Source organism: Coptis chinensis, chromosome 3 (assembly GCF_015680905.1).
Source record: "Coptis chinensis isolate HL-2020 chromosome 3, ASM1568090v1, whole genome shotgun sequence".
Taxonomy (NCBI): domain Eukaryota; kingdom Viridiplantae; phylum Streptophyta; class Magnoliopsida; order Ranunculales; family Ranunculaceae; genus Coptis; species Coptis chinensis.
Genome location: NC_141458.1, coordinates 118,617,922 through 118,644,308, shown reverse-complemented (window position 1 = coordinate 118,644,308; position 26,387 = coordinate 118,617,922). Strand labels below are relative to the sequence as shown.

Genomic DNA, 26,387 nt, shown 5'->3' with positions numbered 1-26,387 from the left:
GAGAGAGATGACCCAAAAAAGCGATTTTTCCGGTTTGCGATTTGGTGGGGGTGTCTTGGGCTTTCTTGTTTGGACTTTGTTGTTTGGGCTGGGCTGGAGGCTGCCCGATCTAATCTCAGTGGCGCCCAATACAGCACTCTTTTTTAAGCATCCACAACTGTTTGCTTGTCTTTGTTACTTATATGTTCTCATCATGGACCTCAATATCAGCCACTATACTTTGGGTACACTGCGCAATGGGGGATACGAGCGGAAGCCCATGGGCCGGGCCTGAGACCCAAGTGGTATTTATAGGTGCCACTTCGCAGTGAGTTGACATCAAGTGAGATCAGTTCGCAAGTGAACCGCCAAACATGGTGAAGCAGAAGCAGCAAGTAATTTCCCGCTTCTTTGCTCCAAAACCTAAAACCCCTCCATCTTCCCCTTCTTCATCATCACAAAACCCGAACCCGAACCCGACTCCTCCAAAATAACCGCCACCGCATCATTCTCATCCTCAAAACGCCTACGTTCGACTCAACTAACTTCACCACAAGAAAAAAAACCAAAACTTTCTCCCCATACTCAAAACTCAATAAACCCATCTCTCCACCAAAAATTCCTCCAGAAGCTTCTAGAACCTTCAACCACACCAACTATTCTCACCCCACTACCACTTTCCACAAACCCTAAAGTACACCCCACTAGAACAACAAGTGTTACAACTAAAAGAAAAATACCCAGATGTTTTATTAATGATTGAGGTTGGATATAAATATCGGTTTTCGGTGAGGATGCTGAAATTGCAGCTAGGGTTTTAGGTATATATGCACACAATGATCACAATTTTTTAACTGCTAGTATACCGACATTTCGATTAAATGTACACGTTAGGAGATTAGTTAGTGTTGGTTATAAAGTTGGTGTTGTTAAACAAACTGAGACCGCAGCGATTAAGTCACATGGGGCAAATAAAGTGGGCCCGTTTTTCTAGAGGGCTTTCGGCATTGTATCTGAAAGCTACTTTAGAAGCGGCCCGGAAGATATGGGTGGTTGTGGTGGGTGAAGAAGGGTGTGGGGATTTTAGTAATTATTTGATTTGTGTTGTGGAAAGGGAATTGGGGTTGATGATAAAGAATGTGGTGTGGAAGGTGGGTTTGATGTGAGGATTGGGTTTGTTGCTGTGGAAATTTCAACTGGGGATGTTGTTTATGGGGAGTTTAATGATAATGTTATGAGGATGGCACTTGAGGGAGTTGTTTTGAGTTTGTCTCCTGCTGAAGTACTTCTTGGAGAGCCTCTCTCGAAACAAACTGAGAAGGTATGAGTTGTTTTGGGAGTATGAGTTATACTTTATTAACATCATTTTGAAACATTTATTGGTTAACGAAAACAAAAAGTGAAATTAACATGCCCTTACCTTATTTGGATGCTTATTCACATTATTGGTTTATCAAATCTCTTTATGATTTTTGGATGGTGTTGGGCACCAAACTCGATTGATTAGCATTATCCTAATAATATTGAAGAAATAGTTTAGTGGGACTTAGTTGGGTTGACGAAATTTCATGATGAGAATTATGGAACATTAAATGATGTTGGAGATGATTAATTATACCAAATTGTGGTGGTGATCGTTATTATTGTGCCTCTTTTTGGTAACCATGATTTGTGTTACCTCCTGGAAATTATTTTGTGCTGATGTTCTGTATGTTACCTTTTATTGTTTTGTGCTTTTATATGATATTTTCTGAGAGTTGGGATTGCTGATGATTAGATGCTATTGTCATACGCTGGACCTACGTCAAGTGTTCGTGTTGAGCGTGCTTCAAGGGACTGCTTCAAAGATGGTGGTGCACTTGCTGAAGTAACACGGTTATATGAAAACATGGGTGGAGATAGCTCAATATATGCTCAAGAGCATGATATAGACAACACAGCATGGGATAAACATCTCCTAGGCGTGGAGGTATGCTCGTTGTGTTTTTTTTTTTATGATGTATGAATGTTGTTGCTGTTGATTTTTTTAGTTTTTAAAAAGTATTGTCATTATGTAACATGATATATTGGGTTGTATTTTGGGTGTGAGGGAGTTTGTAATCTCAAAATTTGGCATCTTACTTGGCGGGTATAACTTCTATTGTAATGGGATTTCTATTCAAAACTAATGGAATATATCTTTTTGTCGCTAAAAATTATTCAAAAAATGAATGCACTGGAAAAATAAAATAAGTTTAAGCTACTAACTAAACTATGTGGAACAGTTTATGAATTTGATTTTGTGGGCTGTCAGGGAATAATGACAATTCCAGGGTTGGCAGTCCAAGCTTTGGCCTTGATCATGCGTCATCTCAAGCAATTTGGGTTTGAAAGGATTATGTGTCTTGGTGCTACACTGCGTCCTTTCTACAGCAACATGGAGATGACCTTATCAGCAAATGCCCTTCAGCAACTAGAGGTACTATCTAGTATGTCATGCTCGATTTTTTTCCTTTCCTTCTGGAGCATATGTCAAAATTCTTAATCACACATTAATTACAAAATGAACCTTATTTTACTCTCTCTGAGAACCAATATTATTCTTGTCTTATAATTGAATGTGTAGAGCTTCCAAATCTGAGCAAATATTGCAATCCAAAATCTTTCAGTGCGATTAGCCAATGTTTCTAACTTTAACACACGTTGTGTTCGTATTTTTCCTCGTTTTGGCGCTTAATGAGTTGGCTCAATAATTATTAGGTCTTGAGGAATAACTCTGATGGATCTGAGACTGGTTCTTTTGCATGCAATGAATCACACCCTCACTATATTTGGTTCCACGGCTTCTTAAACACTGGGTATGAGGTGGGCTTATATGCTTTTACTTGTTTTATTTGTGCTACAAACACAAATTTTTTCTCTTCCCTTTATTTTTCACTTTTCATGCAACCAGACCTGCTAAATATTGTAGGTAACTCACCCTCTATGTGATCGAACTTCAATATCTGCACGTCTAGATGCTGTTTCTGAGATTGCAGAATCAATGACACCTAGCACCAAACAGAATGGCGGCGGTGTTGATAATGAAGATGAATGCGTTGCACATGTAAAACCTCTGATAAATGATGTTCTCTGTTCAGTTTTAACAACTTTAGGGAGGTCAACTGATATTCAGCGTGGAATAACAAGGATCTTTCATCGAACAGCCACCGCGTCTGAGGTACCGTAACATTCTTCTGTACATGTATTTATCATCGCATAAGGCTATTTTGCGGTAAAGTTGTCATTTTCCTTTTGATGAATTTGTGTATGCAGGGAATGCCCTACAAGCATGCATTAAACCTCATTTAGTCCAATCATACATTCAACTGCCTAAATCATGTAGTTCATTGTAATATGTTAAACTAATCTTGCAAAGGTTTATGAGTTTAGGAATTTGTTGGAGTTGATTAGACTGGGGTACCAGTTCCATTTGTCTGTACAGTTCTGTGATGTTGCTGCATGGTGCTCAATACATTATGGACGTTATAAGTTTTGAATAAGCTCCTAGTGAATATATGGATAAATTAATCTTCAGATTTGGATGCAAAATAACTGCTATCTGTAAAATGTAGAGCCACCTCAAGACATATCTGTTTATCTTGCATTTGCACTGAGCAGTGACAGTTTCTTTGTCTCAATGCTACAGTTCATTGCAGTTGTTTGTGCTATCTTATATGCTGGAAAACAACTTCAGCAACTTCAGGTCGATCACGAGGACAGTAATGAAGAATTGCAGGAGAAGACTGTGCATTCAGCCTTATTGAGAAGGTTATTATTAACAGCTTCATCACCCACTGTAGTCAATCATGCTGCTAAACTTCTCTCCCTCCTTAACAAGGATGCTGCTGACCAAAAGGATCTTCAAAACTTATTTATTACTTCTGATGGTCAATTTCCAGAGGTATGCCGTTATAGTCAAGCCGACCTTTATTCCCACAATATTTATTTTTCGTTTGCGGTAAAAGATTAGTTTACTATGCACAGGTTGCTAGAGCCCAAACAACTGTTGAAGTTGCTAGTCATAAGTTGGATTCATTGATCAGTATGTATAGGGAAGCAGCTTGGGTGCGCAATCTGGATTTTATCAGTGTATCTGGGTCAACACACTTAATAGAGGTTATTCGGCGAACATTTTGATATTAAGTTATCTTAATAAACAGCAGATACTATCTTCTTGTTTTTGCTTCATAAGTTATTCATTTCTATGCGTTGTGCCCAACATCCAAATGTTTCTTGTCACCTGTACTCTTTGCCATTTTCCTTCTACATCTAACTAAGTATCGTTTCTGCTAAAGTCGCCAATGTGTTGGAAAAAGGAATGCATCTACGTAGGACGTGGTTGGAGTTTCAATATACATAACTACAGGTTATATCATAGCATTTTACGTCAACATTCCTTCTTCAGACCAAGGGTGGAAATTGGCCATTGTAGTGATGCTTATGAAGGCCTTGTTTGATGGACAAGTGAAGATGATATGCTTTTTTAGCTTAACATGACATCTATTACTGGCTCATTAAATATGGGTAAATATCAATCACTTGAGTTGGTCTTTGGAAGGGTGTGCATCTTGAAGAGTTTTGGTTTTTGATATACTAGAATATTAGAATCTTAATATTGTAAGAAAAGAGAGGTATATAATTATTGAATAAAGAGACCGATTAAAAGTGGAAAACAAATTACATGTGGAAAAATTAAATTATACATAAAATAACATCACAAAATATATAATAGAAAATGAAGAAAAATAATAATGGCAAAGCAATAATGACAAATATTTTAAAACATATATAATATTGAATGAAACTAATGTCAAAGAACAATTAATGGGGAATCGAAAATTGGATGCAAATGCATCGAACTAACCTCAAATAATATTTAACGGGAAATCAAAAACTGGATGCAAATGCAAGCATTAAACTAATCTTAAAAAGTAATTAATAGAAAATCGGAATATGGATACAATTGCATTAAACTAACCTCAAAGAATAATTAACGGGAAATCAAAACTTGAATGCAAATACATCAAACTAATATAAAAAAATAATTGTCAGGAAATCGAAAACTGGATGCAAATGCATTGAACTAACCCTCAAAGATTAAATTAATGGAAAATCGAAAATTGGATGCAATTACATTGAACTAATCTCAAAGAAAAATTAATTATAAATTGGAAACATGATGCAAATGCATGAAACTAATCTTAAAGAATAATTAACCGGAAATCGGAAACCGGATGCAACTGCACTAAACTAATCTTAAAAAATAAACGGAATGCAAATGCATTGAACTAACCCAAGAAATAATTAACGGAAATTGAAACTGGATGCAAATTCATTGAATTAACCTCAAACAATAATTAACGGAAAATCGGAAACTAGATGCAAATGCAACCTTATCAAATAATAAATAATAAATTATAAACTGTATGCAAATGCATTAAACTAATCTTACCGAATAATTAATGGGAAATCGAAAACCGGATGCAAATGCATTGAAATGGGCCTCAAAAGAACAATTAACATGGAATTGAAAATTGGATACAAATGTATTGAACTAACTATGAAAGAATAATTAATGAGAAATCAGAAACTAGATGCAACCGCATTGAACTAACCTAAGAAAAAATGGGAATCGGAAATTGAATTCAACTGCATTGAACTAACCTCAAAATATAAATAACAGAAAATTAAAAACTGGATGCAAATGCATTGAAGTAATCTCAAAACATAGTTGAATTATATGTTGTGAGAATGTCTCGATAAGTATAGTTTTGCATTTAAAATTGTGTTTATCTTATCTCTTTCCGTATGATTGGTAACTCCTTACTATTAAAGTAGCTTCAATATATATGAACTTCGCTTTATTAGGCAATCTCACAAAACTTCAATCAAACTTCTATTATTAAACAACAAAATGAAATTGAAGGGTTTTATCAAATGTGAGTTCTTTTTTAAATGGAAAGTGAGGTTTTTATATTATAAGAAATTTGGATGAGTGATCAATATAATATTAATATATAATAGTTATGCATATTTAATATAACAATACCCATTCGTAGATAATCTTTCAGATTCCACATAATGAGTCATGCATAATTTAAAAGAATAATTAATGGAAAATCGAACCTGGATAATCTTTGATGATCCAACATAGTAAATCAAATATAATTTATTTTTTATGTCATGTTTGTAAAAGGACACTCTGAGATGGATCGATAGAAGTTGGTATTACACACCATAATGGATAATTAAAAAGAAATCAAAACTGGATTCAAATACATAACTAAGCTCAATGAGTAATTAATGGGAAATCGAAAACTTTATGCAAATACAATAAACTAAACTAAACTCAAAAAAGTAATTAACTAGGAATCGAAACTGGATGCAATTGCATTAAACTAACGATGGTAAGAATAACTAACTAAAAATTAGAAATTGGATGCAAATCCTTGAAAAATATTTAATGGGAAATCGTAAATGGTATGCAAATACATCAAACAAACCTCAAATAATAATTAATGGGAAACCAGAAACTGGATGCAAATGCATTGAACTAAGCTCAAAAAATAATTAAAAGAAAATAAAAAATCGAATGCAACTGCATTGAACTAACCTCAGAAAATAATTGATGGGAAATCAGAAACTAAATGCAAATATGCGTTGAAATAACCTCAAAGAATAGTTAATGGGAAATCAGAAACCGGATGTAATTGTATCGAACTAACCTCAGCTCAATGCATAAATAATAAATTGGATACAAATGCATTGAACTAACCTCAAGAAATAATTAACGGGAAATCAAAACCTGGATGCAAATTCATTGAACTAACCTCAAACAATAATTAACTAGAAATCGGGAACTAGATGCAAATGCAATCTTACCAAATAATAAACGAGAAATTGGAAACTTGATGCAAATGCATTAAACTAATCTCACGAATAATTAATTGGAAATCGAAACCTGATGCAAATGCATTAAACCCCGACCTCAAAGAACAATTAACATGAAATTGAAAATTGGATACAAATGTATTGAACTAACCGCAAATAATAATTAACGAAAATCGAAACCGGATGCTGGCGCATTGACTAACCTCAAAAATAAATAACGGAATATGAAATTGGATGCAATTGCATTCAACTAACCTCAAAATATAAATAACGGAAAATTAGAAACCGGATGCGATGTATTGAACTAATCTCAAAAAATAATTAACGGAGATTGGAACTTGGATGCAAATGCATTGAACTAATCTCAAAGACTAATTAATGAAACATCAAAAACCCATGCAACTATATTGAATTAACCTTAATGAATAACTAACGGAAATTATAAAATGGATGCAATTGCACTGAACTAATCTCAAATAATAATTGACGGGAAATCGGAAACTCAATGCAACTACATTGAACTAACCTCAAAGAATAATTAATAAGAAATTGGAAACTGAATGTAATGTACTACATTGAACTAACATCAAAGAATAATTAATGGAAAATCAGAAACTTGATGCAAATGCATTGAACTAATAACCCTAAAACATGTTTGTATTATATGTAGGGTGAATAAATGTCTCGACAAATATAGTTTTACATTTTAAGTAATGTTTATCATAATTGTTTTATTATGATTAAGAATGTCATGCTATTCAAGTAGCTTCAATATTATCTTCGTCACATTAGGCATTATCACAAAACTTCAATCAAACTTTAATTATTAAACCTAACAACAAAAAGAAGTTGATGTTTCCTTTTTATAGAGAGTTGTCTGCGAAATTTGAATAACTGATTAATATAATTTTCATATCTCATAGCTATGCATAGTTGCTAATATTTTTTACAATAATTTAATATAACGACACCCGTTCGTAGGCGAGTCGAGCTTGAGCATGCTAAAGCTCGGCTTGTTTAGCTCGAATTCCACCCTTACTAATCTATAAACCAAAACTAGGGTCTAGCCCATAAAAAATCATAACTCGTGAATTTAAGTAAATAATTAGTGAAATTAGAAGATTGCGTTCTAATCAAAAGCTTTTTATTAGGAAAGTAAGGTGGGTTAGTTGGTACAAGAGATGGATAAGAAACGAGGAATGATTTTCTAACTTCAAAATCTGTGGTACTAATTTAATTAATTAATCAAAGGATGGTCATTTGTCAACATAGAATTATCGTGCAACTTTACCAAATAAAAAAAAAATGTGATAAAAGATAATACTTTTGTAATGTTGCATACAGAAAATGTGAGCTCTAGCACAAATATTTTCTTCAACAAGAAAACATTACTTTTTGATGAATGGCAGGCAGTGGCACACTACAAAGTACAAACCAGTATTCTAGTTTCACACTCAAAGTGTGAAGAGTGTTTGCATCGCGTTTCAAATAACGAACGTTGTTAACACTCTGAATGCATTTACGAGGCACAAGAGCAACACTCTGAAAAAGTTAAACACGAAAATGATTGCGGGTGCGCGTGGAGATGTCTGAAGTCTGAACAGTGAACACTCAATCCTTTCTTTCCAGCTGACCGTTTCAACTTTCCAGCACACAACAAAACTCGAACAGTTGATAGAAATTGAAACTACAGTGAATTTTAATTAAACGAAACTTAACTTTAAAAAAAAACTAATTAAAACACGTCGGTGGAAAATAGAGTCAAAATATATAGAAAAAAAAAAAAAGTATTAAAAATAATTAAGAAATGAAGTAATGATGAAACCAGGATAGATAAAAAGATCTGAATTAAATGTGTGAAGACTTAAACCCAACCTCTTTTTTATATTTCTCTCTCTATTTCTTGATTGTCTGAAAAATTATCTCTTTGCTCAGCAGCAGCTCACAGTTTTCACTAATCTCAAAATCTTATGTCATTGAGATTTGTGGAGTAGTGTATACTTTTATTAACTTGTTCAGATCTCGGTTACTCGAGTTAAGTATATAAAAAGGTGAGTTTTTTTTTTTTTTGTTTGGGACTTTGAGGAAGCTGCTAAAGTTTACATTTTTACTTATTTTTTAGTTGATATAACAGAACAAAGGGGCAAGGGCTTTGATTCAAAAGGTGCTACTCTTTTAAGGTAAACTTTACTTTGTTTTTGGCTTTCAAGTTTAGTTATTAATGAGTTTGTTTGACTTGAAATAAGGTAGTAAGGTGGACTTGTAGTTAAGCTTTTTGGGTTTGTTGTTAAGTATAGAAATTTAGTTTTATTTGCTTTATGTATGAAAATGAGTAGATGGAAGTTTGAGCTAAAAAACATTTTTTGGTAGGGAAGTGTTTAAGTAGAAGATTGGGTTTCTAATTAGTTGTCAGACTTAATTACCCATGTGTATTATATGTTTGGTTATCTTACTGAATGTAGAATGAGTTTTCTCTGCTTACTTTGCATCCAGTGAAATGGTGGGGAATTTTTTATGAACTGGTGGAACTATTTGAAGGAAGAAGAGGGTGAGATTTGTCGGTACAGTTTGAAGTTTATTGCAGTGAGCAGCTCTATCTACATTTGTGTAGTTCAAGGTGTTTTTTCAAGACATTAAGGACTTTGCCTTCGGGTTTTGGTATTGGGATGGGGTGTAAATGCTCCAAACTCCCGTCATGCTGTATTGGGATGGGGTGTAAATGCTCCAAATTCCCGTCATGCTGTATTGGGATGGGGGGCGGGTGTCACTGCTCCCAATGTGTGCCATGCTGTTGGGATTCACCATATAAGTCATCAGTTCTTGAGGCACCTGATGTTGGTAAGTGAAGCGATATGTTTGTTAGAATACCTTGTTTATACTGGTAGAAGTTGTGGCAAGAGATGAATGTCTATTGACCTGCATGTTTGTTTTGTTTCAGAGAATGAGGACAAAAATGAGTCTGATGACTTGCCTACTTTTCGTGAATTCACTTTTGAGCAACTTCGGATTGCCACATCCGGTTTTGCTGTAGAAAACATTGTGTCTGAACACGGGGAAAAAGCTCCAAACGTTGTTTACAAGGGGAAATTGGATAATCAAAGAAGAATTGCTGTCAAGCGCTTTAATAGAATGGCTTGGCCGGATTCAAGACAGTTCTTGGTACTTTACTTCTCCTCGATTACTTTAACAAGCCTTCTCTTAGACGGACATGTTCTTTGGAAGCTTATATGGTGTCTTGGAAAGCTTATACAGTGTTGTCCAAGCTATTTTAATTTATTGCTTATTAACTTGTTTAATGGATTACACTATATAAGCTTTCGAAGAACATGCCTGTCAACGGACATGTCCATTTAAGAGAATTCCTGATTACTTTAATGTCTGATATTGGAAATGCCTTCCTTATTTAGTATGCTTCATAACCACCTCGTATAAATCTGCAATATAGAACCACATATTGGAGTTGAATACACTCTAAATTTCTCTATAACAAAACTTGTGTTCATGAAACATGTGATGCTGTATTTTGGCCTACACTTTGTTTGACCACGCATGTGGTTTTTACTCTGTTTGATATAAGTAGACTCTTGGCAGTTATGTAGCGCATGCTATTGCCTTGAGCCCCATGATACATGCTTTTTCTAACTTTACGCGACACGTTTATGAAAGTAATTATGTACTTACCCCATTCTTTTTGTAGTGTAATTATGTACAGAACATTATACTTTATTTTGCACTATTTGTTTAAAACCTTGAAAGACACTGTTTTCTGTATAGCGTACGCTGGACCTTTACCTGTACCTTTTATATCTTCAGGATGAAGCAAGATCTGTTGGTCAGCTGCGCAATCATAGATTGGTAAATTTGCTTGGTTGTTGTTGTGAAGGCGATGAGAGGCTTCTTGTGGCGGAATATATGCCCAATGACACACTTGCAAAACACCTATTTCATTGTAAGTCTCATTTAATGCCATTATTATAGCTCTATATGTCTCCAACAAAGCAATTTCTTCTACAGTTCTATGTGATATTAAGTAACAGTTGGTCAACAAAAAAGTTGTAGCCTTCATTTGTATGCTTCAAGTTTTGAAACAGCACAAGTAAAATAAGTAAAAATGTAATAAAGACTGAAAATATATGCAGTTCATGTGTGGGGTTTTGCCAGAAATACTCGTCAATCCAACGTAACTCAGCAACCTTTCTGATGACTACTTGTTTTATGCCATTTCTTTGGCTTGAAGTGGTGATGTACTATGCATTGAGAGAATCTGTAAATTATGCTTAAAATATTATTTACCTTCTTGATGTAGGGGAAACACAACCGATGAAATGGGCGATGCGATTAAGGGTGGTTTTACATCTTGCACAAGCCCTGGAGTACTGTACTAGCAAGGGGCGTGCTCTTTACCACGATCTCAATGCTTACAGAGTTCTATTTGATGATGTAAACATCCTAGATTTTTATTTTGGAATCTCTTTTATACAGCTAGGAATCTTCAATATTTACTTTTATCTCATTTCTATTCTGCTCGACAGGAGGGTAACCCTAGGCTTTCTTGCTTTGGCCTGATGAAAAATAGTAGGGATGGAAAAAGTTACAGTACAAATTTGGCATTTACACCTCCAGAATATTTAAGAACGGGTATTTATTCTCTCCAAATTAAAAACTTGCTGATGAACTTTTACCTTTAGTTACTGCTACTTATATATTGTAGTTTTTGTCTACTAGTTTCCTCTTAGATATGATAACATGGATGTTTACGATCTTGATGTGTTTGTACAGTATTTCACTAGAAAATATTCCTATAATATGCATATGCAGCTGTTCAACTAGTATCATGAATATGGCAGTAGAGCCACATCCTGTTTTATTGAAGTAGCACTCCATGTTTTTGATCAATCCTATTTTTTGTGTGATGTCTGTGATCCCATCGAGATATTAGGATTTTATATCTGGGTGTTACGTGGCTCCATGCATATATTTTTTGATTTTTTAATGTATTTTGTGATTTATTTATTTGTAGGAAGAGTAACTGCAGAAAGTGTAATATATAGCTTTGGAACTCTTTTGCTTGACCTTCTCAGTGGAAAACATATTCCTCCTAGCCATGTAAGTTTCTATTCTCCTCCAATATGGTATGGTTCTGCCAATAATTAACCAAGTTCAGTTCAATTCTTACTGGATATAATTAACATGTGGATTACCTAGTTATTTCTATGGCTTATTAGTTAAGTGGAAACCTGATGGAATAATATAAGTAATTCTAGCTTCAAATCTTGACATCCAAATTGAACTTAAAATATAGTCTACACTTACTTTGTATGGTCTGATTCAGGCGTTCCTTTCGCTTAATTGATGATTCTAACATAATATCTGAAGTATTCCTGTCCTGGATTTATAATATTGATGTGTCACTAACTCACTATCATAAAATCTCTGTAGTGGCAATATTATCCATTCATTTACAAGAGTTCTAGTCGGTAATTGAGATCGACCTACCAATTAGGCAAAAAGATGCAGTTTCCTGAAAAATATTATTATTTCCTTCTTTTGTGGTCTTATGCACATCTGATGCATATTTATGTGTTGATTAATTTATTAACTAAAGCTAAATGTTGCTTCAAATCTCTTCATGCCATTCTTGAGTGAGATTTCTATCTGTTCCATTTGTATGTGCTTTGAGCATGTTGTGTATAATACATTTCCATTGTCAGAGCTTGCTTTCATTTGTCACGTGTTGCTCTACTCGTTAGTCTTATTGCAAACATGAAGCATTGTGGTTGTGGCCGCTTTCTTGAATCAGCTTCCTTTTCTGTTTCATTCTTTCGTTTAACGCTTACTTGAATTAAGTAAAATCTCCATTGCTGGGGAAAAGGAATATCCAATTTTCCAGAGAAAGTGCTGCTTTTGCACCTTTTCCAGAGATTAGTGCAGTTGAGCCCCCATTACTCAATATTCGTGTTTTTTTTTTGTGACCCGTGTGTTTCTGTTTACCTTCTTGGAACAGTTTCTTAATGCAATTATAATATCTCTTTTAACTTCTACTTGTATTTCTTCAGCATTATCTTTGGATCTGCATTTAATGCTCTGTTGCATAATTCGATTCAGGCCCTTGACTTGATACGCGATAGGAATCTACAAATGTTAACAGATTCCTGCCTAGAAGGACAATTTTCCAATGATGATGGGACAGAATTGGTACGCTTAGCATCTCGTTGTTTACAGTATGAGCCCAGAGAGCGACCAAATACGAAATCATTGGTGGCGTCTCTGACTTCTCTTCAGAAGGAAACCGAGGTCAGTTCTGTCTCATTGCTTATAATTTATTTTCTCCACAGTGCTTTAAAGTTCGGATGAGTAATGCTTTTGTTATTCCAATTTTTTTCATGAATCTTGATACTGTTCTGTAAGTCATAAGTTTGGCTTAAGATAATTTAGTGGACATGGACCTTTGATTGGGTCCAGATGAGAAGAAGGTCGATTATGTTTCATGATAGTTTGTTGAGAGGAATGTGTATAATCTTGATCATCGTAAATCTGTTCGGTCATGAAATTATAGTTATTTCCAGAACATGTGATTGGCTACATCAATTTTAGCTACGGTGTATATAGGCATCTGAGCAGCCATTCAATACTTTTTTAAGGAAAATAAGAAACAAATATGATTCAACCTAGCTCATATGTGGATAAATTGGTCAAGGACCAAAATATCGATATCGGTTAATATATCGGTGTACCCAAAAACTGATATATATTGGATATATTGGATATATCCATTTTTTTTGTGACCAGTCCAAACTATTTAAAATATTGGAAATATAATATTTCTTGGAAATTGAATTTATATTAAAAAATGGTAAAAAAGTCAAACGATATATATCGTAAATATTGGATATATTGATTATCTCGGCGATATAAAGTTTTATATCGGAAATTCAGATATATATTGAGAAAAAAGGGTTCTATATTCGGTGGATATATATTGGAAATATCGATGTCGGTGTACCAAAATACCGATAATATTTTGGTCCATGAAATTGGTAGATCCAGTTCAGAACGTGATATGTTTTGGGCTTTGACTGTCTCATCTAAGTTCAACCCGGATTTGGATTCCAATTTGAGCATTTGGATAAACATTTTTGGACATGAGCCTGGAACTATTTGCAAGCGCTCAAAAAGCTTAGTTCTTTAAAGAGTCTTGGTAATGTACTTTGTGGATCTGGTTGGTGCATATCCTATCGTGTCAATTCACTTATACGTGTATATAAAATTCTGATTACTTATATCTGTGGTTATTATACTTCATGAAATTTCTGATTGAGTTGTTATTTCCTTCAATTATGATTCACTTATTTCTGCAGATTCCTTCCTACGTCTTAATGGGTATTCCATATGGTGCTACATTCTCACCTTTGTCTCCTCTTGCGGAAGCTTGCTCAAGAAAGGATTTGACTGCCATGCATGAAATAATAGAAAAAACTGGCTATAAGGACGATGAGGGGACAACTAATGAGGTTTGTTTAGTATTTTTGTATTTTAGAACTGGGCACATCAGTATTTAATATATTTCCTTATTAGCATTAATAAGGTGAATAGAAATCTAAAATTCTATTCATAATAGCAAAAGTTAATTATTACATGGGGACTCACTATCCCTTAAATAAGGAGAGAACACATTCTGACTCCTATGCACTCAATGTGGGACTAAACCACATGCCATAATTTATATATTCTCAACAAGGTGTTTGGTAAAATCAAAATCATCTGTACTTGGGCATCACCCTATTGTGGAAAACACTATCTATACACTTCATGTATGATGTTATTTGAGTACATTTGGTATATGTGTAGTTGGATTATATTGTTAAAATTAACTATTTCTCTACTTTTTGTCTTCATTTGTGAACATTTGCAAATTAGTAAATCGCTTTCCTTTGCCAAATTATAAGTACTATGTCCATTTTCTATTGAAAATGCCACTTTATGGTGTCCGTTTTCCTTTACACATGCTCATCGTCTGATAGCATTTCTTCTAATCTTGTAGCCTTTAAACCTCTAGGAATTATTCTCTCTATGTTTGTCTGTCTGTCCATTGTCGTCTCTCAAAACATAGAGACTTTTACAACTCCCTTTGCATACAACCTCAAGGCTGACACACAATCCTTTCAGTAAAACCCAATCTATGTAGGACTCAATAGCATGAGAACTTTATTCCTTGGAGAAAATTCGGTATTGGCAGCAATTGAAATTGTCCATTCCAGTATATAATTATGATAAACCTATATCTTTGGTTTCAAATGCGTATGTAAAATAAATTTAGTTTTTTGTTCTTGTTTTTACTTGCTAACTCTTTTTTTGTCTGCCGTGTAGTTATCATTCCAAATGTGGACCAATCAAATGCAGGAAACACTCAATTCGAAGAAAAAGGGTGATAGTGCTTTCCGGCACAAGGATTTTGTAGCTGCAATTGAATGCTATACCCAAGTACTTGATCGCAAACTCTATCTAGCATAATTATTATTGTTTTTTATATATTTGTAGCTTTGTAACTGATCTAAGCAGTAAAAGTTTGGTCTCGTCGGAAAACCAAGCTGACAGGATTTAAACGTTTAATTTTTGCAGTTCATTGAGGCTGGAACAATGGTTTCTCCTACTGTTTATGCACGCCGTTGCCTTTCCTACCTCATGAACGACATGCCACAAGAAGCACTGAATGATGCAGTACAAGCTCAAGTAATATCCCCAGTTTGGTCTACTGCATCGTATTTGCAAGCTGCAGCTCTGTCCACTCTTGGAATGGAAAATGAAGCACAGGCTGCACTTAAAGAGGGTTCTGCTCTTGAAGTTAAAAAAAATTTGATGATGGGATAGTAAATGAAATTAAAGACCATATTTTGAAAAACTGTCATGCCTGAAGGTGTCTACCTTTATTCCATTTGAGCTCCTTATGCCCAGGTGGATCAATTCTGAGCTGCTGCTTTCACGTGGCGTGGGAAGTGTAGTAAAGCCGTTGGATAGCACTAAAAAAATCTGAAGGTTGATTTGGATCAGATTTTCTGTTGGTATGGTGGCTTCCTCATATTTTACTCTGCGTCAGAGTGATTGAACTAAATCAAATTATTTTACGGGAGGCGATTGAGCAAATATTTTATAAATATACAAGAAAGACGGAGAAAAATGGTTTGGAGTGTAGGGTGAGGGGTGAGGATGATGCCAGCATGTATTTTTGTACAGCAACTTCTTGTTTGTGTAGCTGACCTGAAATTCGAGTCTTCTTTTGTTGTCAATGTTCGTGGCTCCGAAATTTGAATTGTGTAAACCATTTGAACGGACAAAGGAAAAATAATTTAATTGGGAAACCTTCACTGCGTGCAAGTTAAATTGACCGGGTCAACCTGGTTTTGGAAGTGTTTCTATGTACTGATAATAACAGACCAGGACTTTCGCACTAGTTTAAGATCATGATAAGTGTTCAGGGAAATATTTGAGAGCTTAACTGACGCTGCAATCATGTAAGTGTAAAAGTGGAGGCAAAAACCAGATTACTGTTGGATTTTTCTCTTTTACCGTAAAGCAAGTTAAGGTAAGGTATAACCGTATAAGCCCATTAAACTACAATTTCCTTGCGGGCGTCACCCCCAAAGTCTTGATATCAGAGTATCAGACAGAGCGGCGAGATCCCATTAGAAGAGAACTTCAGGAGAGGAAAGATAACAAAGCCATCAATCCATCATATAGGTAATTTTGCAAAGACCTGTTACCACAGGAGAGCTACATGCTTTGTAATGTGGATCCCAGACTTAAAACGTGTGATATTTGCAGCCTTGAACCTTCAAGGCCTACAGATTGAAGAACAATAATACTTCATTCCACATTGTACAGAAAGATTCACGAATATGAATCATGCTTTATTTCCCTGGAAATAACTGTTACAAGCACGCATATATGTACTTCAGACTGAAAATAAAGTTTTTCCCTGAAATACAAGGGATGATTACACAAAAACGCACAAGAATCACATTCACTTCAATAGAGAAGCTCTTCAAAAACCGGGTCCACACTTCGCCCCCACTTCCCCTCGTACAACTCCAGAAGCTTCTCTGCTGGTGTCACACCTGCAATACAAGAGACCATTGATAAAAGGCCAACAAAGAAGCCTCAAAGTGGCATCTATCAAATCATCAACCCTAGCTCATCGTTTTAAATGGATTGTGTCATCATACAGAAACCGCTTGATTATCTACTTTTATAAGCTATGCATGTTGCATATAAAGACATAGGATTTATAGATAGTCATGATCAAGTTATGCTAAAGATGTGAGAGCCATGGTTATAGAGCCCTTCAGAAACCAGATTGGCCATTACAAAAGTAATCAAGCTATATCCAAACATAAATTTCTTACCTGTCGTAACAACTTCAGTTAATGCATTTAAGAATCCAGTTTCCTTGTAGCCTCTTCTTTCCAAACCATCCTGGACCAAGATAGGATGTTATCCCAAAAATAAAACAGGAACTAAGTTAGAGAGTGCACGCATTTTATTTGTAAAATTTACCTTAGCCAGCTTTAAAACGTCTTCTGCAACATGTCTTAAGAGTCCATCCCGAAAGGGTGTCTTGAGACCTGTCATTGGTACCTAAAACAGTTGATAATTCAGCTAGTAAGAGATGGTCATTGTAGTTTTGATAAGTAAGGTAATTATTGACCCCTATAATATGCCCATTTCGCACGTATACAAACAGATCCTCAAGGCCAATGATTACGAATAAGATAGTAGGATCTATTCTTATTAGTCATCACAATTGCGACAAACTTTACATCTCTGAGATCTCAAGTGATCCCAAAATCCAATTTTTTTTTCTCATTATTTTACAATTTAGAATGCAGAATTTGATATTACTATCTTCCCATCACAATGTCTATAACAAGCTAATGCATAAGAAGCTTGCTGTCACTTCCTAAGACTTTTTTCTGTATTTTTGTTTGTGTGCGTGTTGGGGGGAGGGATAGGATTAGCGAATAGCAAAATCATGTTACTTGTTAGAAAAATTACTACGAATTTCATATTCTTGAGAATATCTGTAGCATTACCTTATTCCTCAACATTTGTCTCTCTGCCGAGGTCCAATCAGCTGTCATATCCAATACATTTTGAAGAGAAACCTCATCATATAATATTCCAACCTGCACATATAATACAATCAGAACCAAATGATATCACTAGATACCATAGTCTTAAATCTGCATAATTGAAAAAGGGAAGTAAGCTGAGCTGTGTAGCATGCAAACATAGACCAAGAACTAGATGATATTTTCAAAAAAATACCAAACATGAAACCGAAAGGCTATTTTTCACTAATAGGGACTATATTAGACGGTTAGACCAGGGAACAGTGCCTTTAAACCTATGCACACATATTTGAAGGTGAAGCTAATGGTGTATGCAAGTAAGGTGAAATTGAATTATAGATTTGAAAATGCATGCTTAAGTTGTCTGACACCTTGGTACTATACCAAAAGGATTTAGCAATAATGATACAACTTCCAAAAGTGATGTTAATTCAACTGAACTTTAAGAAACCAAGTGTAAGCATACACACAGGGCTTATTTTTATGTTTGTTTACTGGGGGGGAAAACTCCTTTTGTTTGCTAAAATCTATGAGAAAATTGGAGGGGCAACTAAAACTAAACAGTAAACAGTAAAAAGGATAAGACAAAATACCCAAAATGCTGGTAATGCACATAATCTCCTCCACGGCCCTCCATCAGCACCCCTCATCTCCAAGTATCTTTTCAGCCTGACCTGACAGAAAGATGCCCATGCAGCCTCTTAGGTTTCAACGGATAAATAATTGACCAGAAAATTCTAACCTTCATCTCACGAGTATGGAACAAACCTCAGGAAATATTGTAGTTAGGTGATTCTCCCAATCATTAAGTGTAGGCAATTCTCCTGGAGCAGCAGGAAGTTTTCCTTCCAGAAAATCCTGCAAATACATTATGACAGATATCAGGTCTCCAGTATATTCACTATCATGGGGTTTAGGCACATAAATTGAGAACCAATAAATAGGGATATAAGGATTGATTAATACACGGAAGGACAATCCTGTACAATCAATATACTTCTTATTCCGATAGACAAAATACATAGGAACGTCTAGAGCATAGTCCACATACTGCTCAAACCTGCGATGAAAAAAAATTAAGATGTCTTAAATCAAAAACAAGAGAAGAAAAGATTAGAAGGAGAATAGATGAGTTCCAGATTTAATCATAATTTTGAAAGTACAATAACTAGAGATAAAACAACATAAAGGTGCCTCTTGAATTGAGCAGACAAAGAAGACAACCAAATCAACACTGTATTTATTAGAATATTCACCTATAATTATTAGACAAATGAACAAGCAGAAAATAGATGAAAATTAACACAAAAGGATAACATGTCCCAGAAACAGACACAGACTTCTAGCAGGGGCATACAACCAGAACATCTTATTATCTATAACCAATCACACCAACAGAAACAACCAATCTAAAGGACTTTATAACCCAAGCTATGTAACAAGACACAGATAAGTATGTCAGTAAAGCAGATATTTGATATCAGATTCTAGACATGCTTATCCTGAATGCAAGATGCTATAATGTTCCTGACATGTTGGATGTGATACTGTCTGACGGGAAGCACCCTTTTGTAGCATTGTAGGTGAGATTAAAAGTGTGATTGTGGATGAGTATAAAAAAGAAGAGGTGAATAACAGTTGGAATTTACCTCCAGACAAATGATAATAAACTTTGTACTGAGTATTTCATATAAACTTTTGAAGTTTTGATATACCTCCAGATGTATAACTATATATTCCAAACAGATGCAAATACAAACTATCTTGAGAAACTTAAACTACATGACAGTGGTCACTAACCGAACGTCGTAAACTATTAACATTAAATGATATGGATCAATCCTAGATCTCCATAAAAAAGTTCCTAACCGTCAAATGCTAGTCATGCCAAGATGTGGGATTGTGGAAACTAACAACATCCTTAATCCAGAATCAAAACAATGAAAAAAAAAACCCAACAGATACGAGATCATTTAAGCTTACATCAATAAATTGTTCTCCAGCAGGCACTAACTTTCAGAACTTTAGGAAATATGTAATATATACAAAACAAGGTCATAGAATTGAGGTTTACCCGAAGGAGTCGTCAAAAACAAAAGGAAGCATTCCTGTACGGTTATTGTCAGTATCACTCCAAATATGGCTGCAGTATTTCAAGAAGGGTTAGATACAATAAAAATCAGATGTTCACTTTCAAATGAGAGATGCATAAAGTACATAAAAGGAACCTTCTCATGCTCAGGTAACCATTTGGCTTTCCTTCAGTAAAGGGGGAATTTGCAAACAATGCTGTTGCAATCTATTATCATGAAAAACTTGTCAGGTAACTAGGGATGGAGGCACAAAATAACTATGAATATAACAGCAATTATAGTAATTATTTTCATTTTATAACTATTATCATCAAAATCATAGTCAGAAGGATTTAGAGGTACTTAAAAGTAGCAAAAGCAGATGGGTTATAGTCTCTTACAGGCTGCAAAGCAAGACCAGCACGGAACTTCCTGATCATATCGGATTCAGAACTGAAGTCCAGATTAACCTGTAAATGGTAGGAGTTGGAGTATTAATCAGATTTTCTCTTGATTCACATTGTGTGCCTAATCTCAATCTCTATAAGAATTTATCAAAATTTGGAGTCTAATATTATGTAGACATTGAAATGGAAAAGTTTGGTTGTGCAAAATACAGGAAAAGGTCTCCTGAAATACAAGTGGAAAGCAAAGAGAGAAGAACTAAAATCAACTTACCTGAACAGTGCAAGTCCTGAACATCATATCAAGGCCAAGAGAACCAACTTTTGGCATGTAGTTTCTCATGATATCATATCTTCCCTGTGCCAATATGTTCCATCAGTTTTTTTGTTTTGGTAACAATATGTTCCACCAGTTAAAATTGAAATATTTAACCGTAATATTATAAGTCTAGAGAAAAAGGGGGTGAGAAAATAGGAAAAGAAAGTCCATGGGGAGATGAAATTTCTATTTCTTTTACTCCAAAATATGGAACTGATATGCAAAAACCTTTCCTTCAAAAATACTGCCGACAACTAAATTTTGAAAATAGTATCATAGTCTTCATAGAGCATGTCTTAAGTATCATACAACGCCAAATTCCAGGAAAAAACTTAAGATATGATGGTGGTAAACAAGAATACGGATGACAGAAAAGTACTAATATCAAACTAAAAATATGTATGCCACACAAACACAGAATGGTAAGAACACTTGTAACATGTATCAAAATAGGTCATATTGAAATTTTACCTTGGGCATTATAGGTATGTCTTTGATCCGCCATTTGGGCTGGAATCCAATTCCTAAAAAACCAATCCCTATTTCCTCTGCAACAGCTTTAACCTGATAGATATTACAAGTTGAAGAAAATAAGAGAGGGTACATAAGGGGGGAAAATGAGGGGGGCTGGGGTTTCTGGGGTGAGGGTGCCCTCAGGTTATCAGTTTTCCACATAATAAGCAATAGGGAAATACAATCTCTTCTATATACAGAACATAATGGATAGGGTCCACCTTATATCTATGTAGTTTGTGTGCAAATTATTTTATTATTATAAATACAGTTTCACCTCCGAGCTTAAATCGATATTCTTGATGTTGAGACAGGAATAAGAAAATTAACATTCTAGTTTGTGTTTGAGGTGCCGACCCAAACCCTTTTCGTTGAGTAAGCTCCTCTGCCTTCTTGATAGAACCCGTTTCTTTTTCAATATGCAGATTTTTCAACCTTACACTTCAAATTTACACATTATCAGCAAAAGAATTATAAAAGTTCCTCTTGGAGCTAGGAAAGAAGAAACTCAGTTTCTTTACCCTGAGAATGATTTTCTTTTTGATAGTTACAACTTTATTCCCGTAAACCCTTAAATCACCCTTCAGCGGTTGAAGGTGGGATTCTATCCCAAGACCTTGGGCCCAACCTATGAAGACTTGGCCAGTAGGCCATTGGACACCTGAGAACGATAGCAACTCCGAATTGGAGAAGGGGGGGGGGGTTGAAGTGGGATTCTATCCCAAGACCTTGGGCCCAACCTATGAAGACTTGGGCAGTAGGCCACTGGACACCTGAGAACGATAGCAACTCTGAATTGGAGAAGGGGGGGGGGAATCTATTGGTTTTATCCAACAAGACTTACTTGATATAAGTGTGAATTAACCTCAGCACAAGTTTGGTGAAGTGTTTCAAGGGGCGCACCACTAAGCTCAAATTGACCACCAGGCTCCAATGATACGCTTTGCTTCCCCTGCTCAAAATTTTATAAAACACGTCACTTTATTTTTCTATACAATCCATGCATATTGTTATATGAAACAAAAGCCTATATCTAACATGCACACACATATACAAGAAAGCAAGCCAGAGGCACGCGGTTATGATCAAGAGTGGTGTAGTCACCCTTAGTGTATAAGTACATATATGAGATGGGATCCGTGTACTCACGGTTTTGACACATGACTGTACTACCATGGCACCCTAGAACATGAATTAAATCACAAAATGCTGACTTTTTGTCTATACGATCCCCACACCATGCAGATCATCCACCAAAAGAAAAGTTGATTTCCCACGGGTAAAACAATGTGTCTGTAAGACTGTAAATATGTAAATATAGAGTAAAACTAATGCAGGAATATACCTGTTTGAGCCCAATGATATAATCCCCTTCCATAATTTTCTCCCAATCGAATCTCTCAGCAAGACCATAGAGCAAATCGGCAATTTGTTCATATTTCATAGGACGTAAAGTATCGAGTTCAAAGCCAAACTTTTCATGTTCAGTACCTATCCTGCCAACATATCATCATATAATCTAAATATTCAGCCAAAAACAGAAAAAATAGAGATACTAAATGACCATTTTACCTCCACTGCTCCTTTGGTTTGCAGCCAGAGGCAAGGTAGTTTACAAGGTCCTGTTTGGTCAAAGGCTCAGTGGCAATGACAGCATCTTCTGTAGGTGGGCTTGCAGCAACAACAAATCGATTCCCTCTCTTAGAAGAACAAGTTTTATTCCTAAATACAACTTTTTCTTCAACATTCTTATTACATTGTATTTTCTCCCAACCAAAAATATAGCCCGAACATCCAATCTTGGAAATAAGTGCCATTATTATTTTGTCTACCTACATACATACATACATAATTATCAATAGCTCAATCGATGTAAATAATAATAATAAAATAATAAATCTCAAATTATTGAAAAACAAAAAAACCTCGGATGAGAAATTCGAAGAGGGGAGTGAGAGATAGTGTCACGGCTTAGGCAACTTTTTTTATTTTAGTTAATAGTGGCGCACTAACATAACATTTTTTTTTTTGGAGTGGGTCCTACCGTTATGAACGCCCAGAAGTTTTCTACGATGTAAATAGTAAATAGCGTCCGTCAGATTCGTTTCGGTTGTTGAACATCTTCTGTAGTCCTTGCTGCAGTTGATTATGTCTAATTTCTTAATTATAATAATAAAATAATGTCGCAGTTACGAAATATATGGGATGAAGTCAGTGATTGCGTCATATAAGCTTGGAATTAAATGAGCGCTGATGCTGTCATATGCATACTTTTTACACGTTATTTTGTTTTATTGCGGTGACTTAATAGTTGCCAAGATTTTCCCACAAGATCATTTAGGGGAAATTGCATTTGAGTACTCAACATATTGTCATTGCATATCCAAGTGCAGAGTCACTCCTTAATCATGTACTCATGTTAGAGTTGCATATAAACTTTTACACGGCGACATAGGTGGTATAGGGCAGGAACCAGTCAGCCAGGGACAAGTAATGTCGACTAACTATTATGCTTTAGCGTAAATTCTTGCTTCGGCCGTGATAATGTTATTTTGTTTTTAATCCGGTCATTGCAGCAACTCCGTGTAAAAAGTTTATAATATTACTCCACTAGTTTTGCTAACAAAATGTGCTGAGTTGCAATTTGTGCCCAAATTAGAAGGACTCGAGATCTCTACAATCGGGTACAGAGATTATCTCTGTAACCGTGTTATCTCGCCGTTGATCCGAATCAGAGATGTGTGTGTGTGCCTCGATACCTGTGTGTGTGCTCCGAGATGTGTGTGTGTACGCCGAGATACGAGATGTGTGTGTGTGTGTGTGCGAGATTGTCTCTCAGACTCAATCTCAATCTGCACCGGTTATAGAGGAACCGGTCTCAAATTATAAACACATTGACATTATCACGACCGAATCAGGAATTTACCTTATGTTTTAAGAGGGGATATGAGCATAGTCACAAAAATCTCTGATTTAAAACAAAAAAAACGTAAAAAGTCTCCAAATTGACACAAGCTACCGAATTTCAAAACGAATAAACAATAAAAACGGTAAAAATCTCCAAATTTTCAATGTTTACCGATTTATAGCGATTTTTTTATGATTTTTTTGATAATGGATAGTTTTCTATTATTTTTTTTAATATTTTACTTTCTAAATTGCAATTATTTGGAGGATATCGTAAGATATAATAAGACTTTACATATATATATTTGTAAATTTTGAATTTGATATATGCTCGAAATAATCCTGACCTGATGCACGCTGCATACTATTTTATGTTTTAATTATTTATGAATTTCCTTATTTTTTCCAATTTTTTTAACGAATTTGTACAAATTACTTATTTATTCCTTGCCGAATTCTAAATTTGTGACTATGGGCATGAGTTTTGTATTCATATGGAGTTCACTTATGCGTGTGATATAATGGTGGTAAGCGTATACTTGAGAGTTGACACCCGTTCAAGAAACATGTAACTATGTAAGAGATCGTTTCTGGCGAGAATGATAACACGCAACTACGCGTGCAACCCAAGCCTTCTGCCATGCTTTATTTTGCAATACTGAACGGTGATCCAACTCTACTTTTCAAATTAAAGCTTGTTCTGATATTTATGTCCACAGTTTTTGCTGTGGTATTCACTTGCGATAAAATCAGAGTAGCTAGCTATAGTTTTACAGTTTTACTTCTTTCAGTACACGGTAGAAGTGTAGAACTGGTCTTTTTTAAAAAAATATTCTCAAAAAGTTATCCATGCTGAAGACGTCAATCATGCTCAATAAATATTCTTCTTCGTGGCAATGGAAATGTTTTCCAGTCTCACACTTCATTTTTAGGGGGACTTTTATGTATGTTCCCTTGCCTCTTTGATAAACAACAAGGTAGGTATGTGTAATATCTAATTTCGATTGATTGTAGTCTGGGGGAAATATTCATTGGTTCTAATTTGATTTCCAATTTCTAATTTGAAGAAACGTTATGTGTAATATCTAATTTTGATTGGAAAAGGAAAAGGGATTCGCAATTGACCTGAAACTACAAGTGAACATGGTCTGAACTTTCAGACTTCAAAAGTGGAATGTGCAGGGTAATCGCTAGGGTATGACAGAACCTTTTTGGCTCCAGAAAAGCTACAGAAGTGCACCAAACTAAGTTACACTGCTGCAAAAGTCAGAGAATGTGCGTACCCCTTAGGTTTCAGCCACACTCACTGTTACCAAGACTTTTTTGTTGGATGGAGATGTCGAAATGGGGATCCAAGCTATTAGCCACAATATGGACGTACAATCCGATGGGAAGCCAGACTCCTTATTTGATGGAAAATCTTTCACTTGGATGACTGAATCTAACCAGGCAAGGAGTAGTAGGCCAGTATGTAAGAACCAAGTCACTAGGCTTGAAATGGACATAAACATGAGTACATGACAATAGGGAAGTCGGACCTTAGTTGTAAGAATTGAGATAGGTGACATTCAGTCTTTCACTTGGATGACTGAATCGAGTAGTAGACCAGTATACAAGAACCAAGTCACTAAGTTTGAAATGAAAATAAACATGACAATAGCGAAGTCGGACCTTCGTTGAGAATTGAGATAGGTGAGATTCAGTCTCACTTGGATGACTGAATCTATCCAGGAAAAGAGTAGTAGACCAGTACATAAGAACCAAGTCACTAGGTTTTAAATGGACATAAACATGACAATAGGGAAGTCGGACCTTAGTTTGAGATGGGTGAGATTCAGTCTTTCACTTTGATAGCTGAATCTAACCAGGTTTAGTGAGATTCAGTCTTTCACTTGGATAGCTGAATCTAATCAGGTTTAGCAATGAACAGTATACCGGTATATTATGACCCAAGGCTTCTGTATTAAAAAATGAAAAGAAATTTGGCACGAGGGACTAAAGGTTTGCCAGAATTCATCCCTAATAACAGATATTTCATGAAAATTCAAGTCCAAAACTCAAAAACACAATGCTAATTTGCTAACTTAAATGACATTTGCCTGAGATCTGACTGTAGAAACTTTATCGCATAAAAAGGAACACCAAACACAAGAAC

At 35.3% G+C, this 26,387-nt stretch overlaps 2 protein-coding genes and 1 pseudogene across 5 annotated transcripts; 2 read left to right on the top strand and 1 right to left on the bottom strand.

Annotated features, from left to right (window-relative positions):
* The first annotated feature begins 335 nt into the window (after nt 1-335).
* Nucleotides 336-4,191, top strand: LOC147513612 (DNA mismatch repair protein MSH3-like; annotated as a pseudogene). The gene is made up of 7 exons (XR_015215556.1): nt 336-1,300; nt 1,757-1,948; nt 2,273-2,437; nt 2,719-2,816; nt 2,930-3,178; nt 3,647-3,901; nt 3,985-4,191. The product of XR_015215556.1 is annotated as a DNA mismatch repair protein MSH3-like (transcript).
* A 4,401-nt stretch (nt 4,192-8,592) lies between these two features.
* Nucleotides 8,593-16,247, top strand: LOC147513611 (serine/threonine-protein kinase BSK3-like). Of its 3 annotated transcripts, none has more exons than XM_086596764.1 (12): nt 8,593-8,942; nt 9,014-9,071; nt 9,385-9,729; nt 9,830-10,050; nt 10,705-10,840; nt 11,198-11,331; nt 11,424-11,529; nt 11,912-11,997; nt 12,997-13,185; nt 14,250-14,402; nt 15,259-15,372; nt 15,511-16,247. In XM_086596764.1, the coding sequence occupies exons 3-12, from the start codon at nt 9,558-9,560 to the stop codon at nt 15,757-15,759; spliced, it is 1,560 nt and encodes a 519-aa protein (XP_086452890.1). In that variant the 5' UTR covers nt 8,593-8,942; nt 9,014-9,071; nt 9,385-9,557; the 3' UTR covers nt 15,760-16,247. The 3 variants fall into 3 exon arrangements, with proteins under 3 accessions (XP_086452890.1, XP_086452888.1, XP_086452889.1); XM_086596762.1 differs by having other exon boundaries at nt 8,694-8,942; nt 9,026-9,071; XM_086596763.1 differs by having other exon boundaries at nt 8,809-8,925.
* Nucleotides 16,248-16,762: 515 nt separating this feature from the next.
* Nucleotides 16,763-23,422, bottom strand: GSH1 (glutamate-cysteine ligase). Its single transcript, XM_086596765.1, has 16 exons — nt 23,251-23,422; nt 22,898-23,157; nt 22,671-22,821; nt 22,170-22,277; nt 21,284-21,376; nt 20,768-20,851; nt 20,491-20,559; nt 20,246-20,316; nt 20,092-20,160; nt 18,984-19,077; nt 18,786-18,875; nt 18,611-18,691; nt 17,979-18,071; nt 17,443-17,523; nt 17,292-17,361; nt 16,763-17,003 (listed from the first exon to the last, which is right to left on the bottom strand). The coding sequence occupies exons 2-16, from the start codon at nt 23,140-23,142 to the stop codon at nt 16,915-16,917; spliced, it is 1,488 nt and encodes a 495-aa protein (XP_086452891.1). The 5' UTR covers nt 23,143-23,157; nt 23,251-23,422; the 3' UTR covers nt 16,763-16,914.
* Nucleotides 23,423-26,387: the final 2,965 nt, after the last annotated feature.

Excerpts from the sequence above, each read along its gene's own strand:
- LOC147513611 (XM_086596764.1), top strand. The coding sequence starts at position 9,558 with ATGGGGTGTAAATGCTCCAAACTCCCGTCATGCTGTATTGGGATGGGG. Across the intron at positions 11,530-11,911 it reads TCCAGAATATTTAAGAACGG|GAAGAGTAACTGCAGAAAGT; the intron begins GTATTTATTCTC and ends ATTTATTTGTAG. Across the intron at positions 13,186-14,249 it reads CTCTTCAGAAGGAAACCGAG|ATTCCTTCCTACGTCTTAAT; the intron begins GTCAGTTCTGTC and ends TTATTTCTGCAG.
- GSH1 (XM_086596765.1), bottom strand. The coding sequence starts at position 23,142 with ATGGCACTTATTTCCAAGATTGGATGTTCGGGCTATATTTTTGGTTGG. Across the intron at positions 21,377-22,169 it reads TTAATTCACACTTATATCAA|GTTAAAGCTGTTGCAGAGGA; the intron begins GTAAGTCTTGTT and ends AATATCTATCAG. Across the intron at positions 18,692-18,785 it reads TAACTACAATATTTCCTGAG|GTCAGGCTGAAAAGATACTT; the intron begins GTTTGTTCCATA and ends TCTTTCTGTCAG.